This window comes from Thalassophryne amazonica, chromosome 10, assembly GCF_902500255.1.
Source record: "Thalassophryne amazonica chromosome 10, fThaAma1.1, whole genome shotgun sequence".
In the NCBI taxonomy this organism is placed as follows: domain Eukaryota; kingdom Metazoa; phylum Chordata; class Actinopteri; order Batrachoidiformes; family Batrachoididae; genus Thalassophryne; species Thalassophryne amazonica.
The window spans coordinates 83,326,493-83,339,100 of NC_047112.1; the positions used below are offsets into that span (position 1 = coordinate 83,326,493).

The following is a 12,608-nucleotide window of genomic DNA, read 5'->3' on the forward strand; positions in this document are numbered from 1 at the left end:
CCTGTCAACCCCACTGAGTTCCTTAGACTGGGTCTCATTAACATAAGATCACTGTCCTCAAAATCATTGTTGATCAATGATCTAATTATTGATCATCACTTAGATATGATTGGGCTATGTGAAACCTGGCTTACACCTACAGCTGTCCTCCCCTTAAATGAGGCCTTGCCCACCAGCATATACATTTAGTCACGTCCCTTGTGATGCGAAGCAAGGCGGGAGTGTTGCTCTTATTTCTAAATCTAGGTGTAGCTTATTAGCTATTGGGGGTTACAATATCACTCGTTTGAGCATCTGATTCTCCACTTTGCTCAGGATATTACACATTGCCAAGGTCAGAAGAATAAAATCAGTCATATTACTTTGTCACTGTATATAGGCTTCCTGGCCCATATTCTGAAGTCTTAGATGAATTTGGTGCGTTCATCTTTAACTTGTCAACTAGTGTAGATAACATTCTGATCATTGGTGACTTTAACATTCATATAAATAAGCCTTCTGATCCCCTCTGCAAATCATTATGGAAATTGTGGATGCATTAGGATTTCGGCAATGCATTCGGGATTCGACGCACATTAGTGGAAATAACCAGGATCTGGTTCTCGCACGTGGTATTGCTGTCACGAATATTGACATCATGCCTCTTACATCATTGGTGTCTGATCACTCACTTATTAAGTTTTACAGTTTCGCTGCCATGTTAGTGGAACAACAACCTTACATATCATTACGGCGATGCATCAACTCCTCAAACTAAGACTGAACTCAAACTCTTAGATAGACTTGTGGATAGTTTAAACTCAGTGCTCAAAACTACACTCGACATGATTGCACCACCTGTGTTAAAACCGCTCCCCCAAATCACCAGTCACTTGGTTCACTGATTATCTGCGTGACCTCAAGCATAAAGCAAGAGGTCTAGAACGGAAATGGCGTAGTTCAGAATTAGAAGTATTTCACCTTGCGTGGCGTGATGCTATCTTAGACTATAAGCATGCATTATTGGCTACAAAGCAGACTTACTACTCTGATTTGATCAACAAAAACAAGCATAACTCAAAGTTCTTGTTCGACACGGTGGTAACACTTATGCATGGACAACCACCTGTAGTTTGCTCTCCTTTTACAGCACAAGATTTCCTGGATTACTTTGGGAAGACAATAGAAGACATCAGGTTAAACATATCCCGGCATGCCTTAACCCAGCCACTACACCCTGCTATTGAGGTGGGCGCCACTACTGAGGTATTACCTAGATTTACAGAATTTGATAGTATCTCACTAGGCATGCTGACAAAACTTGTAATGTCAACAAAAAGCACAACCTGTTTATTTGATCTTATACCAACAAAACTGTTTAAGGACCTGTGGCCCACTCTTGGGCCGACTGTGCTGGAAATTATTAATCTTTCTTTAACTTCTGGATCTGTTCCTAAATGTTTCAAATCTGCAGTGATTAAACCATTACTTAAGAAACCTAATCTTGACCCTTGTGTATTGACAAACTATCGGCTGATATCAAATCTATCATTTCTCTCTAAAATTCTGGAAAAAGTGGTGTCACGGCAACTCATAGACTATCTTACTGAGAATAATCTCTTTGAGCCACTGCAGTCTGCTTTTAGAAAATATCATTCCACAGAGACGGCTCTCACTACTAAAGTGGTGAATGATCTTCTGCTTACAATGGATTTGGACACCACTACGGTTCTTTTGCTGTTAGATCTCAATGCTGCATTTGATACAGTGGATCATCATATTCTACTTGATAGGCTGGAAAATCATTTTGGGATTACTGGGAGTGCCCTTGCATGGCTGACGTCATACTTGACCAGTCGTTCTCACTGTGTTTTGTACAATAACACTACCTCTAACCTTAGTGACATGAAATTTGGGGTTCCACAGGGGTCTGTCTTAGGCCCCCTGCTTTTATCCTTTTATATAGTACCCTTTGGGCACATATTGCAGCGTTTTGGGATTACCTTTCACTGCTATGCTGATGATAGTTATACATGCCGATAACTGCTGTAATCTCGTTCACATAAAATCCTTAGAAGATTGCCTTGCAGCAGTGAGAAGTTGGATGTCTAGATACTTCCTACTTTTAAACTCTGATAAGACTGAAATCAAATCAAATCAATTTTATTTATATAGCGCCAAATCACAACAACAGTTGCCCTAAGGTGCTTTATATTGCAAGGCCATACAGTAATCACAGAAAAACCCCAACGGTCAAAACGACCTCCTATGAGCAAGCACTTGGCGACAGTGGGAAGGAAAAACTCCTTTTTAACAGGAAGAAACCTCCACCAGAACCAGGCTCAGGGAGGGGCAGTCTTCTGCTGGGACTGGTTGGGGCTGAGGGGAGAGAATCAGGAAAAAGACATGCTGTGGAAGACAGCAGAGATCAATCACTAATGATTAAATGCAGAGTGGTGCATACAGCTTTAGCAAAAAGGAAAGTTTTAAGCCTAATCTTAAAAGTAGAGAGGGTGTCTGTCTCCCTGATCCGAATTGGGAGCTGGTTCCAGAGGAGAGGAGCCTGAAAGCTGAAGGCTCTGCCTCCCATTCTACTCTTAAAAACCCTAGGAACTACAGGTAAGCCTGCAGTCTGAGAGCGAAGCGCTCTATTGGGGTGATATGGTACTAAGAGGTCCCTAAGATAAGATGGGACCTGATTATTCAAAACCTTATAAGTAAGAAGAAGAATTTTAAATTCTATTCTAGAATTAACAGGAAGCCAATGAAGAGAGGCCAATATGCTCTCTCCTTCTAGTCCCCGTCAGTACTCTAGCTGCAGCATTTTGAATTAACTGAAGGCTTTTCAGGGAACTTTTAGGACAACCTGATAATAATGAATTACAGTAGTCCAGCCTAGAGGAAATAAATGCATGAATTAGTTTTTCAGCATCACTCTGAGACAAGACCTTTCTAATTTTAGAGATATTGCGCAAATGTAAAAAAGCAGTCCCACATATTTGCTTAATATGCGCATTGAAGGACATATCCTGATCAAAAATGACTCCAAGATTTCTCACAGTATTACTAGAGGTCAGGGTAATGCCATCCAGAGTAAGGATCTGGTTAGACACCATGTTTCTAAGATTTGTGGGGCCAAGTACAATAACTTCAGTTTTATCTGAATTTAAAAGCAGGAAATTAGAGGTCATCCATGTCTTTATGTCTGTAAGACATTCCTGCAGTTTAACTAATTGGTGTGTGTCCTCTGGCTTCATGGACAGATAAAGCTGGGTCTCATCTGCGTAACAATGAAAATTTAAGCAATGCTTTCTAATAATACTGCCTAAGGGAAGCATGTATAACTCCATAATTAACCTTAGTCTGTGAAGAAGACTCCCCATTTACATGAACAAATTGTAATCTATTAGATAAATATGATTCAAACCACCACAGCACAGTGCCTTTAATACCTATGGCATGCTCTAATCTCTGTAATAAAATTTTATGGTCATCAGTATCAAAAGCAGCACTGAGGTCTAACAGGACAAGCACAGAGATGAGTCCACTGTCTGAGGCCATAAGATCATTTGTAACCTTCACTAATGCTGTTTCTGTACTATGATGAATTCTGAAACCTGACTGAAACTCTTCAAATAGACCATTCCTCTGCTGATGATCAGTTAGCTGTTTTACAACTACCCTTTCCAGAATTTCTGAGAGAAAAGGAAGGTTGAAGATTGGCCTATAATTAGCTAAGATAGCTGGGTCAAGTGATGGCTTTTTAAGTAATGGTTTAATTACTGCCACCTTAAAAGCATGTGGTACATAGCCAACTAATAAAGATAGATTGATCATATTTAAGATCGAAGTATTAATTAATGGTAGGGCTTCCTTGAGCAGCCTGGTAGGAATAACTCAGAACAATCGGAGAGAAAGAGTCTAACCAATACCAGCATTACTGAAAGCAGCCGAAGATAACGATCTGTCTTTGGGATGGTTATGAGTAATTTTTTCTCTAATATTTTATTATATCTAAATTTTATTAACAAAGAAAGTCATGAAGTCATTACTAGTTAAATTTAAAGGAATACTCGGCTCAATAGAGCTCTGACTCTTTGTCAGCCTGGCTACAGTGCTGAAAGGGTTAGGGTTAGAAACCTGGGGTTGTTCTTATTTTCTTCAATTAGTGATGAGTAGTAAGATGTCCTAGCTTTATGGAGGGCTTTTTATAGAGCAACAGACTCTTTTTCCAGGCTAAGTGAAGATCTTCTAAAGTGAGACGCCATTTCCTCTCCAACTTATGGGTTATCTGCTTTAAGCTGCGAGTTTGTGAGTTATACCACAGAGTCAGGCACTTCTGATTTAAGGCTCTCTTTTTCAGAGGAGCTACAGCATCCAAGTTGTGCTCAGTGAGGATGTAAAGCTATTGACGAGATAATCTATCTCACTCACAGAGTTTAGGAAGCTACTCTGCACTGTGTTGGTATATGGCATTGGAGAACATAACAAAGAAGGAATCATATCCTTAAACCTAGTTACAGCGCTTTCCGAAAGACTTCTCCTGTAATGAAACTTATTCCTCACTGCTGGGTAGTCCATTAAAGTAAATGTAAATGTTATTAAGAAATGATCAGACAGAATGGGGTTTTCAGGGAATACTGTTAAGTCTTCAATTTCCATACCATAAGTCAAAACAAGATCTAAAGTATGATTAAAGTGGTGGGTGGACTCATTTACATTTTGAACAAAGCCAATTGAGTCTAATAATAGATTAAATGCAGTGTTGAGGCTGTCATTCTCAGCATCTATGTGGATGTTAAAATCGCCCACTATAATTATCTTATCAGAGCTAAGCACTAAGTCAGACAAAAGGTCTGAAAATTCACAGAGAAACTCACAGTAACGACCAGGTGGATGATAGATAACAACAAATAAAACTGGTTTTTGGGACTTCCAATTTGGATGGACAAGACTAAGAGTCAAGCTTTCAAATGAATTAAAGCTCTGTCTGGGTTTTTGATTAATTAATAAGCTGGAGTGGAAGATTGATGCTAATCCTCCCCCTCGGCCCGTGCTACGAGCATTCTGACAGTTAGTGTGACTCGGGGGTGTTGACTCATTTAAACTGACATATTCATCCTGCTGTAACCAGGTTTCTGTAAGGCAGAATAAATCAATATGTTGATCAATTATTATATCATTTACTAACAGGGACTTAGAAGAGAGAGACCTAATGTTTAATAGACCACATTTAACTGTTTTAGTCTGTGGTGCAGTTGAAGGTGCTATATTATTTTTTTCTTTTTGAATTTTTATGCTTAAATAGATTTTTACTGGTTGTTGGTGGTCTGGGAGCAGGCACCGTCTCTACGGGGATGGGGTATTGGGGGGATGGCAGGGGGAGAGAAGCTGCAGAGAGGTGTGTAAGACTACAACTCTGCTTCCTGGTCCCAACCCTGGGTAGTCATGGTTTGGAGGGTTTAATAAAATTGGCCAGATTTCTAGAAATGAGAGCTGCTCCATCCAAAGTGGGATGGATGCCGTCTCCCTGTGATAAACTCATCGCCCCCTTAATATTTTTTTCTGGCGCCAGGCCTGCCCTGTTCTGTGGAATGATCTCCCTGCGCCAATAAAACAGTCAGATTCTGTGGAGATTTTCAAGTCCAGACTTAAGACGCACTTATTTTCCCTTTCATATGGCTTGCATACTGGCACAGTTTTGTTTTACGCTTTTTACTCTTTTAATTAATTTATTAGTAATTGGAGCGGGCTGCAGCCTCAACTTTACCTAAATTCTGGGTCTTTTAGTGAAGTTTAGTGCTAGTGGCCGGCGATCACCTTAGTATTTCTCTGTTTTTCTTGTTTTTTTTAATGCTGGCAAATTATACAGTATTTTTTTTGTCTTTCTGATGCTTGATTCTGTTTTTTTTCTCTGTTTAAGGTGCCGCTCCATCCAGAGATGGGAGTTGTATTCCTGTTGGCAATCCTCCTGTCCTGTGCGCCAATAGCATTTCTTGTATATTCGTCCGTGAATTGTTCTGTAATTTATGTTTGTAGCATGGCCCAAGCAGAGGGTCACCCCTTTGAGTCTGGTCTGCTTGAGGTTTCTTCCTCAGAGGGAGTTTTTCTTTACCACTGTTGCTCTGGGGGTTGGTAAGGTTAGACCTTACCTGTGTGAAGCGCTTTGAGGCAACTCTGTTGTGATTTGGCACTATATAAATGAAAATAAATTGAAATTGAAATTGAAGGTATGAGGGCTGGTGCTGATTGGGTTATGCGCTGCCCTGACCTACCAGAAAATTGGCAAGACAGCTGCTACCAGAACCACAACTCCATAACTGTCCGTCATGATAAACGAGATGGGCAGGGCAGTCCAATCTCACCCTGTGTTAGCTTTTGAACTCAAACGCAAATTGGAAAACATCTCGGAGCAAATATCTGCCTTGCAAAGGAAGATGTTGGAGACCAGGGAATATTCATAAATTGGATTTCGATGGTCAGAGGAGCCGCAAATGGAATTTCTGTATCTCTCTGCCAAACACAAAACATGGCAGTCTTATCAGCTACCGAAGGTCAAAACACCCCGCTTGTTTCTCCTCCAGAAGGATTCAACGGCCTTGGTGAAGCATTTGGCTCCCCTGTTATCTGCCCTTATGCCGTCCCCTACAGTCTGCTGTTGTCAAGGCACCCCCAGACTTTATGCACACATGGACAGAGACTGATACAAACTCATTTGCACACATGACGCAAGCCTTCCCCCTCCCACCACTACCACCCCCCCTTGTGTTTCTGTCCCTACTACCGCTCCCCCCGGCCTCCGCTCTGCCACTCCGGGAGGCTTCGCGGCACATAGCTGCAGCGCCCCCATTCAACTCCCCCCCATACTCCCATTGCCTCAATTCAGATGACGGACTGTTTCAAAGTTTAGCGTACATAAACAATCAAATATATATGTGCGGTTGTTTTAATTCTGATGTGTGCCATTATTATGTTCAACTAGTACTAATTGTGGATCAATTACTGTGTTTGTTGTTTGAGGTAATTGGGTGTGATATGAATTGCCCTTTTAGGGATCAATAAGGTTGTTTGAATCTTGAATCTTGACATTTGGTGCAGATATCTTCAGTCACCAAATGACAGCAATCCAATGAATGATATGTCAGCACCCATGTGACTTCTCTACCACAAATTAGACCTTATCGTCCAAGGTTTACATATCTCATATATCATACATATTGCACATGTGAGTACATAATGTTCTTGATGTACATAATGTTCTTGATGGATGGATGGTTTAAAAGCAATATATCCAGTGGCGTTTGAAAAAGCTGCTTACGTTGGATAAAGAACTTGATGATTTGACCTGCAGGACTCTCTCCTTCAGCAGTGCAAGCTGTCATCCAGAGGCTGTACAGGGCGGGAGACAAGCCTGTGATGACATGTGACCTCTTGGATGCTGGTACATTGTCTGAAATATTATACACAAAGGTAATATCTATCTGTCTGTATTTTAAAAGTACTTGTCACAAGCAACTTCCCATTTTCACAAAATTGTTCTCACAAGATCGATTGAATCCACTGCTTTTGTTTTCTATGTAGATCGTGTAGTTGGTGATGCAACCGCCACGTTCATCCCTGGGAAGTTCTGCCCAGATCACTTCCACTTTCTTCCCATCAATCCTCTGTTGGGCGCTTGGACCACATTGTGGGGCTGAAAATGGAAAAAAAACAAACAAATAAAATGTCTGACATTACTGACAGCAGCGATCAGGGATCAAATCCTGAAATCCACTACACCCACTCAGCTATAGTCACCATGAAACATGATGAAAAATAGGATTTGAATACAAGCAGGACAATCCCACTGGAGTTAATGCCCCGTCTTCCACCTGACACAAAGCAGTGCATAGCACAGTGCAACTGTCATTATTCATTTCTAACAGTTGAGTAAGTCTTACACCTACCTCGTATGTCTTTAAATCACAAATTAGCATTTCCAGCGCTGAAAGGGAAAATATGACAAGATGTTTTTTACGTCTCCCTTGCATTTTCAGTTTTCGAGATATAAAATAACCTTTTTTCAGGAAACAAAGGACCTTTGGTGTAACGCAAGTCAAACTATAATTAGAAGTAATTAAAAGACTAATTAATGATTTATCTGACTTTTTGTTTATGTCACTGGCACACGCACGCAAGAAACAGTGTCTAAAAATGCATACCGTATTTACTCCATTAAAGCCCCCACCGCTTATTAAATGCCCCCTGATTTTTTGGGACATTGCATGTAGTGAAATTGTGAATTCCTGAGAGAAAAAAGTAAAATGAAAATGAAATAATCCTACCTCATTGCCACAAAATCTCATTAAGTCTATTTTGGATTCCATGTTGCTTATGCTTCCCTATCATGTGAATGCCTGCTGTTATCCTTTCCTGGAACCATTTTATCAGCTCCTCTTCAATGTCCTGATAACACACTTTCCTCTCCCCCACCAGGCAGACGTTTTGCTGTTTTGGCCAGGATTGCAGGCTTATCCTTGTTTCTGCACCACTCCCGGGTGCATTTCCTATTGAGTATGAAAATCCAAGCAGCATGCTGCTTCCCCTTCTCTTCTGCTTCTTTCAGAAGATTTAGCTTGAACGCTGCTGAGTAGCAACGTTTGCTTGGAGCCATTTTATGTAATTGTGTAGCAACTATTGCATGCAGAAAAACAAAATTTGTTTCAAGTCTGAGCTGCTTCTTGCATACAGCATTCCTGGATGCAAGCGATTGTCAATATACACTCCCTTCATTAAAATTGCAGGCTCCCAGGTTGTTTAATGGAGTAAATGCAGTATGTGTGGGAGGTACACAAAAAATAACTTGAAAAGTGACCAAAGACTACACCAGGAGTCATACGGAAATGCCCAAGTGCACCCATGAGCATAATGGTCTTAAAATGAGATGGGGTCAAGGTGCAGTACTCGTGGAAACGGCACTATAGGCCAACAAATACATAGTTTCAAGTCGAGTTTGAGGGTTGTTCTGGCTTTTATAATATTCAGGTACATAAACAAGGGTTCATGCGCATATACACTGCTTGTACACACAACAAAACTGAATTGAAAACAACCGTGAAACAATAAAAGTTTGCAGATGCTTTGAAGCGTAGGTGCAGAACTGTTTTCTCATCAGAAAACCTTTCACTTTGTTAAACTGCTGCTGCACCACTGCTCTTAAAGGGAATGACAGATTCTAATCTGATTGTTTTAACTCACATCACATACAAATCATGACTGTAATTAATTAAGAGACTAAATACTTAATCTTTGTACCCTAATTCTGCACCCTCTAAATAGCAAAGGTGAGTAAGATATGCCCAAATTGCACTCACTCTATGTGCTTCAAAGAATTCCCTTTAGTATATCCAGATAGTCCAGCATCTTAACCTCTGATCCATCATGATTACACAATGGGTAAAAGTCAACTTCATAATTTTGCTGCTGTGTTCCAGCTGTCTCAATATTATCATATCAAGGTTTAGTTAGAGTTAATTTCAGCATGAATAATGTAGATTGTACCTGACTCCAGAATGCTGACACCTGTAAATGTGGTTCTGCTGACTGAGTTCTCATCGTAAAGCACAGACACTGCTCCATGATAGCACTCAAATGGTTTCATATCTGCAGAGGAAATAAAATTATGTACACAGTGAAGAGTAGCATTTATGTACTGTGCATCCTGAAAGTATTTGCACCACTGCACTTTTGTTTATGTTGCGGCCTTATTCCAAAATGGATGAAATTCATTTTTTCCTCAAAATTCTACACACAGTACCCCATAATGACAATGTGAAAAAGTTTTTTGTTGAGATTTTTGCAAATTTACAAAAAAACAAACAAACAAACAACAACAACAAAAAACCTAAGAAATCACATGCTCATAAGTATTCACTGTCAACTGTGGCACCTTACATATAGACAGGTGTGTGCCTTTCCAAATCATTTCCAATCAACTGAATTTACACCAGGTGGACTCCAATTAAGCTGTAGAAAATTTCAATGATGATCTGTGGAAACAGGATGCACCTGAGCTCAATTTTAAGCTTCATGGCAAAGGCTGTCAATACTTATGTACATGTGATTTCTTATTTCTTTTTTATTTCTTTTTTTTATTTTTAATAAATTTGCCAAAAAAACAAAGCAAAAAACAAAACAAAAACAAACAGTTTTTCATGTTGTCATTATGGGGTGTTGTGAGTAGAATTTATTCCATTTTGGAATAAGGCTGTAACATAAAATGTAGAAAAAGTGAAGCGCTATGAATACTTTCTGGATGCACTGTATGTATATATCTAAATATGTCTATGAATAAACTCCAAATCCTCCACACGCAACCCCTCTAAACACACAACCTCCTCAGCCTCCCCCACACCCCTTACAAATATTTTATGCACACCCCCCAAAAGATTAAAGCTAAATGACAAAGGATTAAAGGTCAGATGTCAAGCTCAGCGATCAACCGTAAAGGTCAGCAATCAATATTAAAACTCAGTGAGCAGGATGCATCTGGAGTGGCAAGAAAAGTATGTCAACTCTTGAGATATTACACATCTGAATGTTGGCATGACCAAAAAAAAAAAAAAAAAATGTAAAATGATGTCCATTAAACTCACAGTAAAAAAGGATCTCAACTACATGATATAAATGAAACAAAAATATAAGAGCCGAAATGATGGGTTGCATAAGTAACTGCATCCTTTAGTGTGACACAAGTAAATCATTACTATTCTCAAAAAATTGACTGCAAGAATGAGACAAATGAGGAAACACACCCATAAAACCTTGATGAATGCTCCTGTGGCTGCGATCTGAAAAATTGTACATAGTGTAAGTTTTGCATTTTGCATCACCGCTCCCAGCTTCGCAGTGAGGCAGAGAAGGGTTTTCATACAACAAAACAGATCAAATCAACGCTTGTATCTCCCATATCTATCATTTCATCATAAAGCTGTATGACTGGTGATGTAAAATGCAAAGCTTGCACGATGGACAATACATGTAACTCAAATCACGACAAATGCCTACAAAATCTCACACCCGCGCATTGCCCGGGTACACTGCCAGCTGCATATATTTGGCTCCAAACATCAATATGGCCAGTATGAATATTTAAACTTTAACTGCAGTTACTATCACTCCAAGAGTCCCACCTGTGACGACAGTGCGGGTGTGTTTCCTATCCAGTCTGACCCATCTGAGCTCCTCCAGCTTGTGGCCCTGTGGGTACCACTCCACCACATAACCATGGGGTCCTGGTGCAGTTTCAGGCTTTCTCCAGGAGATGGTGACATTGAGCTTAGCTGTTTTGACTCGCACATCCAACGGAGGCTTGGCTCAAAAAAACAAAAAAACAAGGTGCATGCCGGTCATATTTGTGTGCTGTACCCAGTTGTTTTGGTTTTGTTTATTTATGTATTGTCTTACCGTTGGTGTGAGGGGTTGTAATTTTGGCAGGAGGAGACGTCCCTTTGGAGTTGTGAGCATGTACTGTCATTTCACAGCCGGCACAGGACGGGACGATGTAACTGCTGGCAGTGGCGCTGATGTTGAAGACTGATCTCTTGTCCTGGTTGAAAACTGTGATTGTGTATTTTGTGATCTCCCCTCTCATAACAGAACTGTTCATCACCTGCAGCAAGAAACAGCTATACTGACTTAATAAAATCTCTGAAACACATGCAATTGATTGTTTTGAGTTGGATATACCAAATGAAATGCCTACAAATTTAACAGTTAATTTTATGTTAAATAAACATTTATTATTATTTCATTGAAATAAATTAGCATTTGCTTAACAAATTATATTTCTTGAAATATACTTCAAATGTTTTGCAAATGTCAATCAGAATATTTGGAAAGGACTAATGTACTTAATATTTTTACTTAGATTTACCAAGATCATCAAGGATATTTTAATGATTTCACAGATTTTTAATTTACTCAGTATTTTTAATACTCAGTATTTTTAAGTGTAAACATGTTTCACCGAGAACATTGAGTAGTTTTTAGAGTGTATATAATAAAGACTGCGCCGCCCCCCCCCCCCCCCCCAGCCCATGCAAATGCGCACGCACACACACACACACACACAAAAACACACTTCAATTTTTCTTTGTTTTTGTCAAAAATGAAACTTTAACACACACATATTTAACTTTAATTACAGTTTTCCCCTTTTTTTCTTTGGCTCATCCAAAGAAAAACAATGTTCTTTTAATTATTGTTATTATTTTTTATATGTGAACTTCTAATTTTAACAGCCGCAGAGCAGACAAAACCTCACAACCTCCCAGTGATCTTTGCTGAACACTGAGGTTGGGTTGGGTTTAGATCACTGAATGCGACATGGCACAACTCTGAAAGATCCAGAGTAAAGAGACAGGAAACATAAGGTGCATCTCAAAAAAAAAAAAAAAAATTATATACTGCAAAAAACTAACAAAAAGTTTTTTGTTAGTTAATTCTGAAAGTGAAAACTTTCTGTATTCTCAACTCATTGCATATAAACTGAAATGCTTCAAGCATTTTATGTTAAAACTGAAAAACAGCTCAAAATATTAGAATATTTAATTCCAAATTTGAGTAAGTCAGTGTTTCTGTAGTATAAA

The 12,608-nt window shown here is 39.4% G+C and overlaps 1 protein-coding gene across 1 annotated transcript in view; it reads right to left on the minus strand.

Annotated features, from left to right (window-relative positions):
- il12rb2 (interleukin 12 receptor, beta 2a) overlaps nucleotides 1–12,608 on the minus strand; it is a 62,503-nt gene that overhangs the window by 30,898 nt on the left and 18,997 nt on the right. The window contains exons 9-12 of the mRNA XM_034180374.1: nucleotides 11,425–11,629; nucleotides 11,151–11,333; nucleotides 9,520–9,621; nucleotides 7,541–7,672 (exon numbers count right to left, since the gene is read on the minus strand). Of these exons, the coding sequence (XP_034036265.1) occupies nucleotides 7,541–7,672; nucleotides 9,520–9,621; nucleotides 11,151–11,333; nucleotides 11,425–11,629 (622 nt within the window). The remainder of the gene's footprint in view (nucleotides 1–7,540; nucleotides 7,673–9,519; nucleotides 9,622–11,150; nucleotides 11,334–11,424; nucleotides 11,630–12,608) is intronic.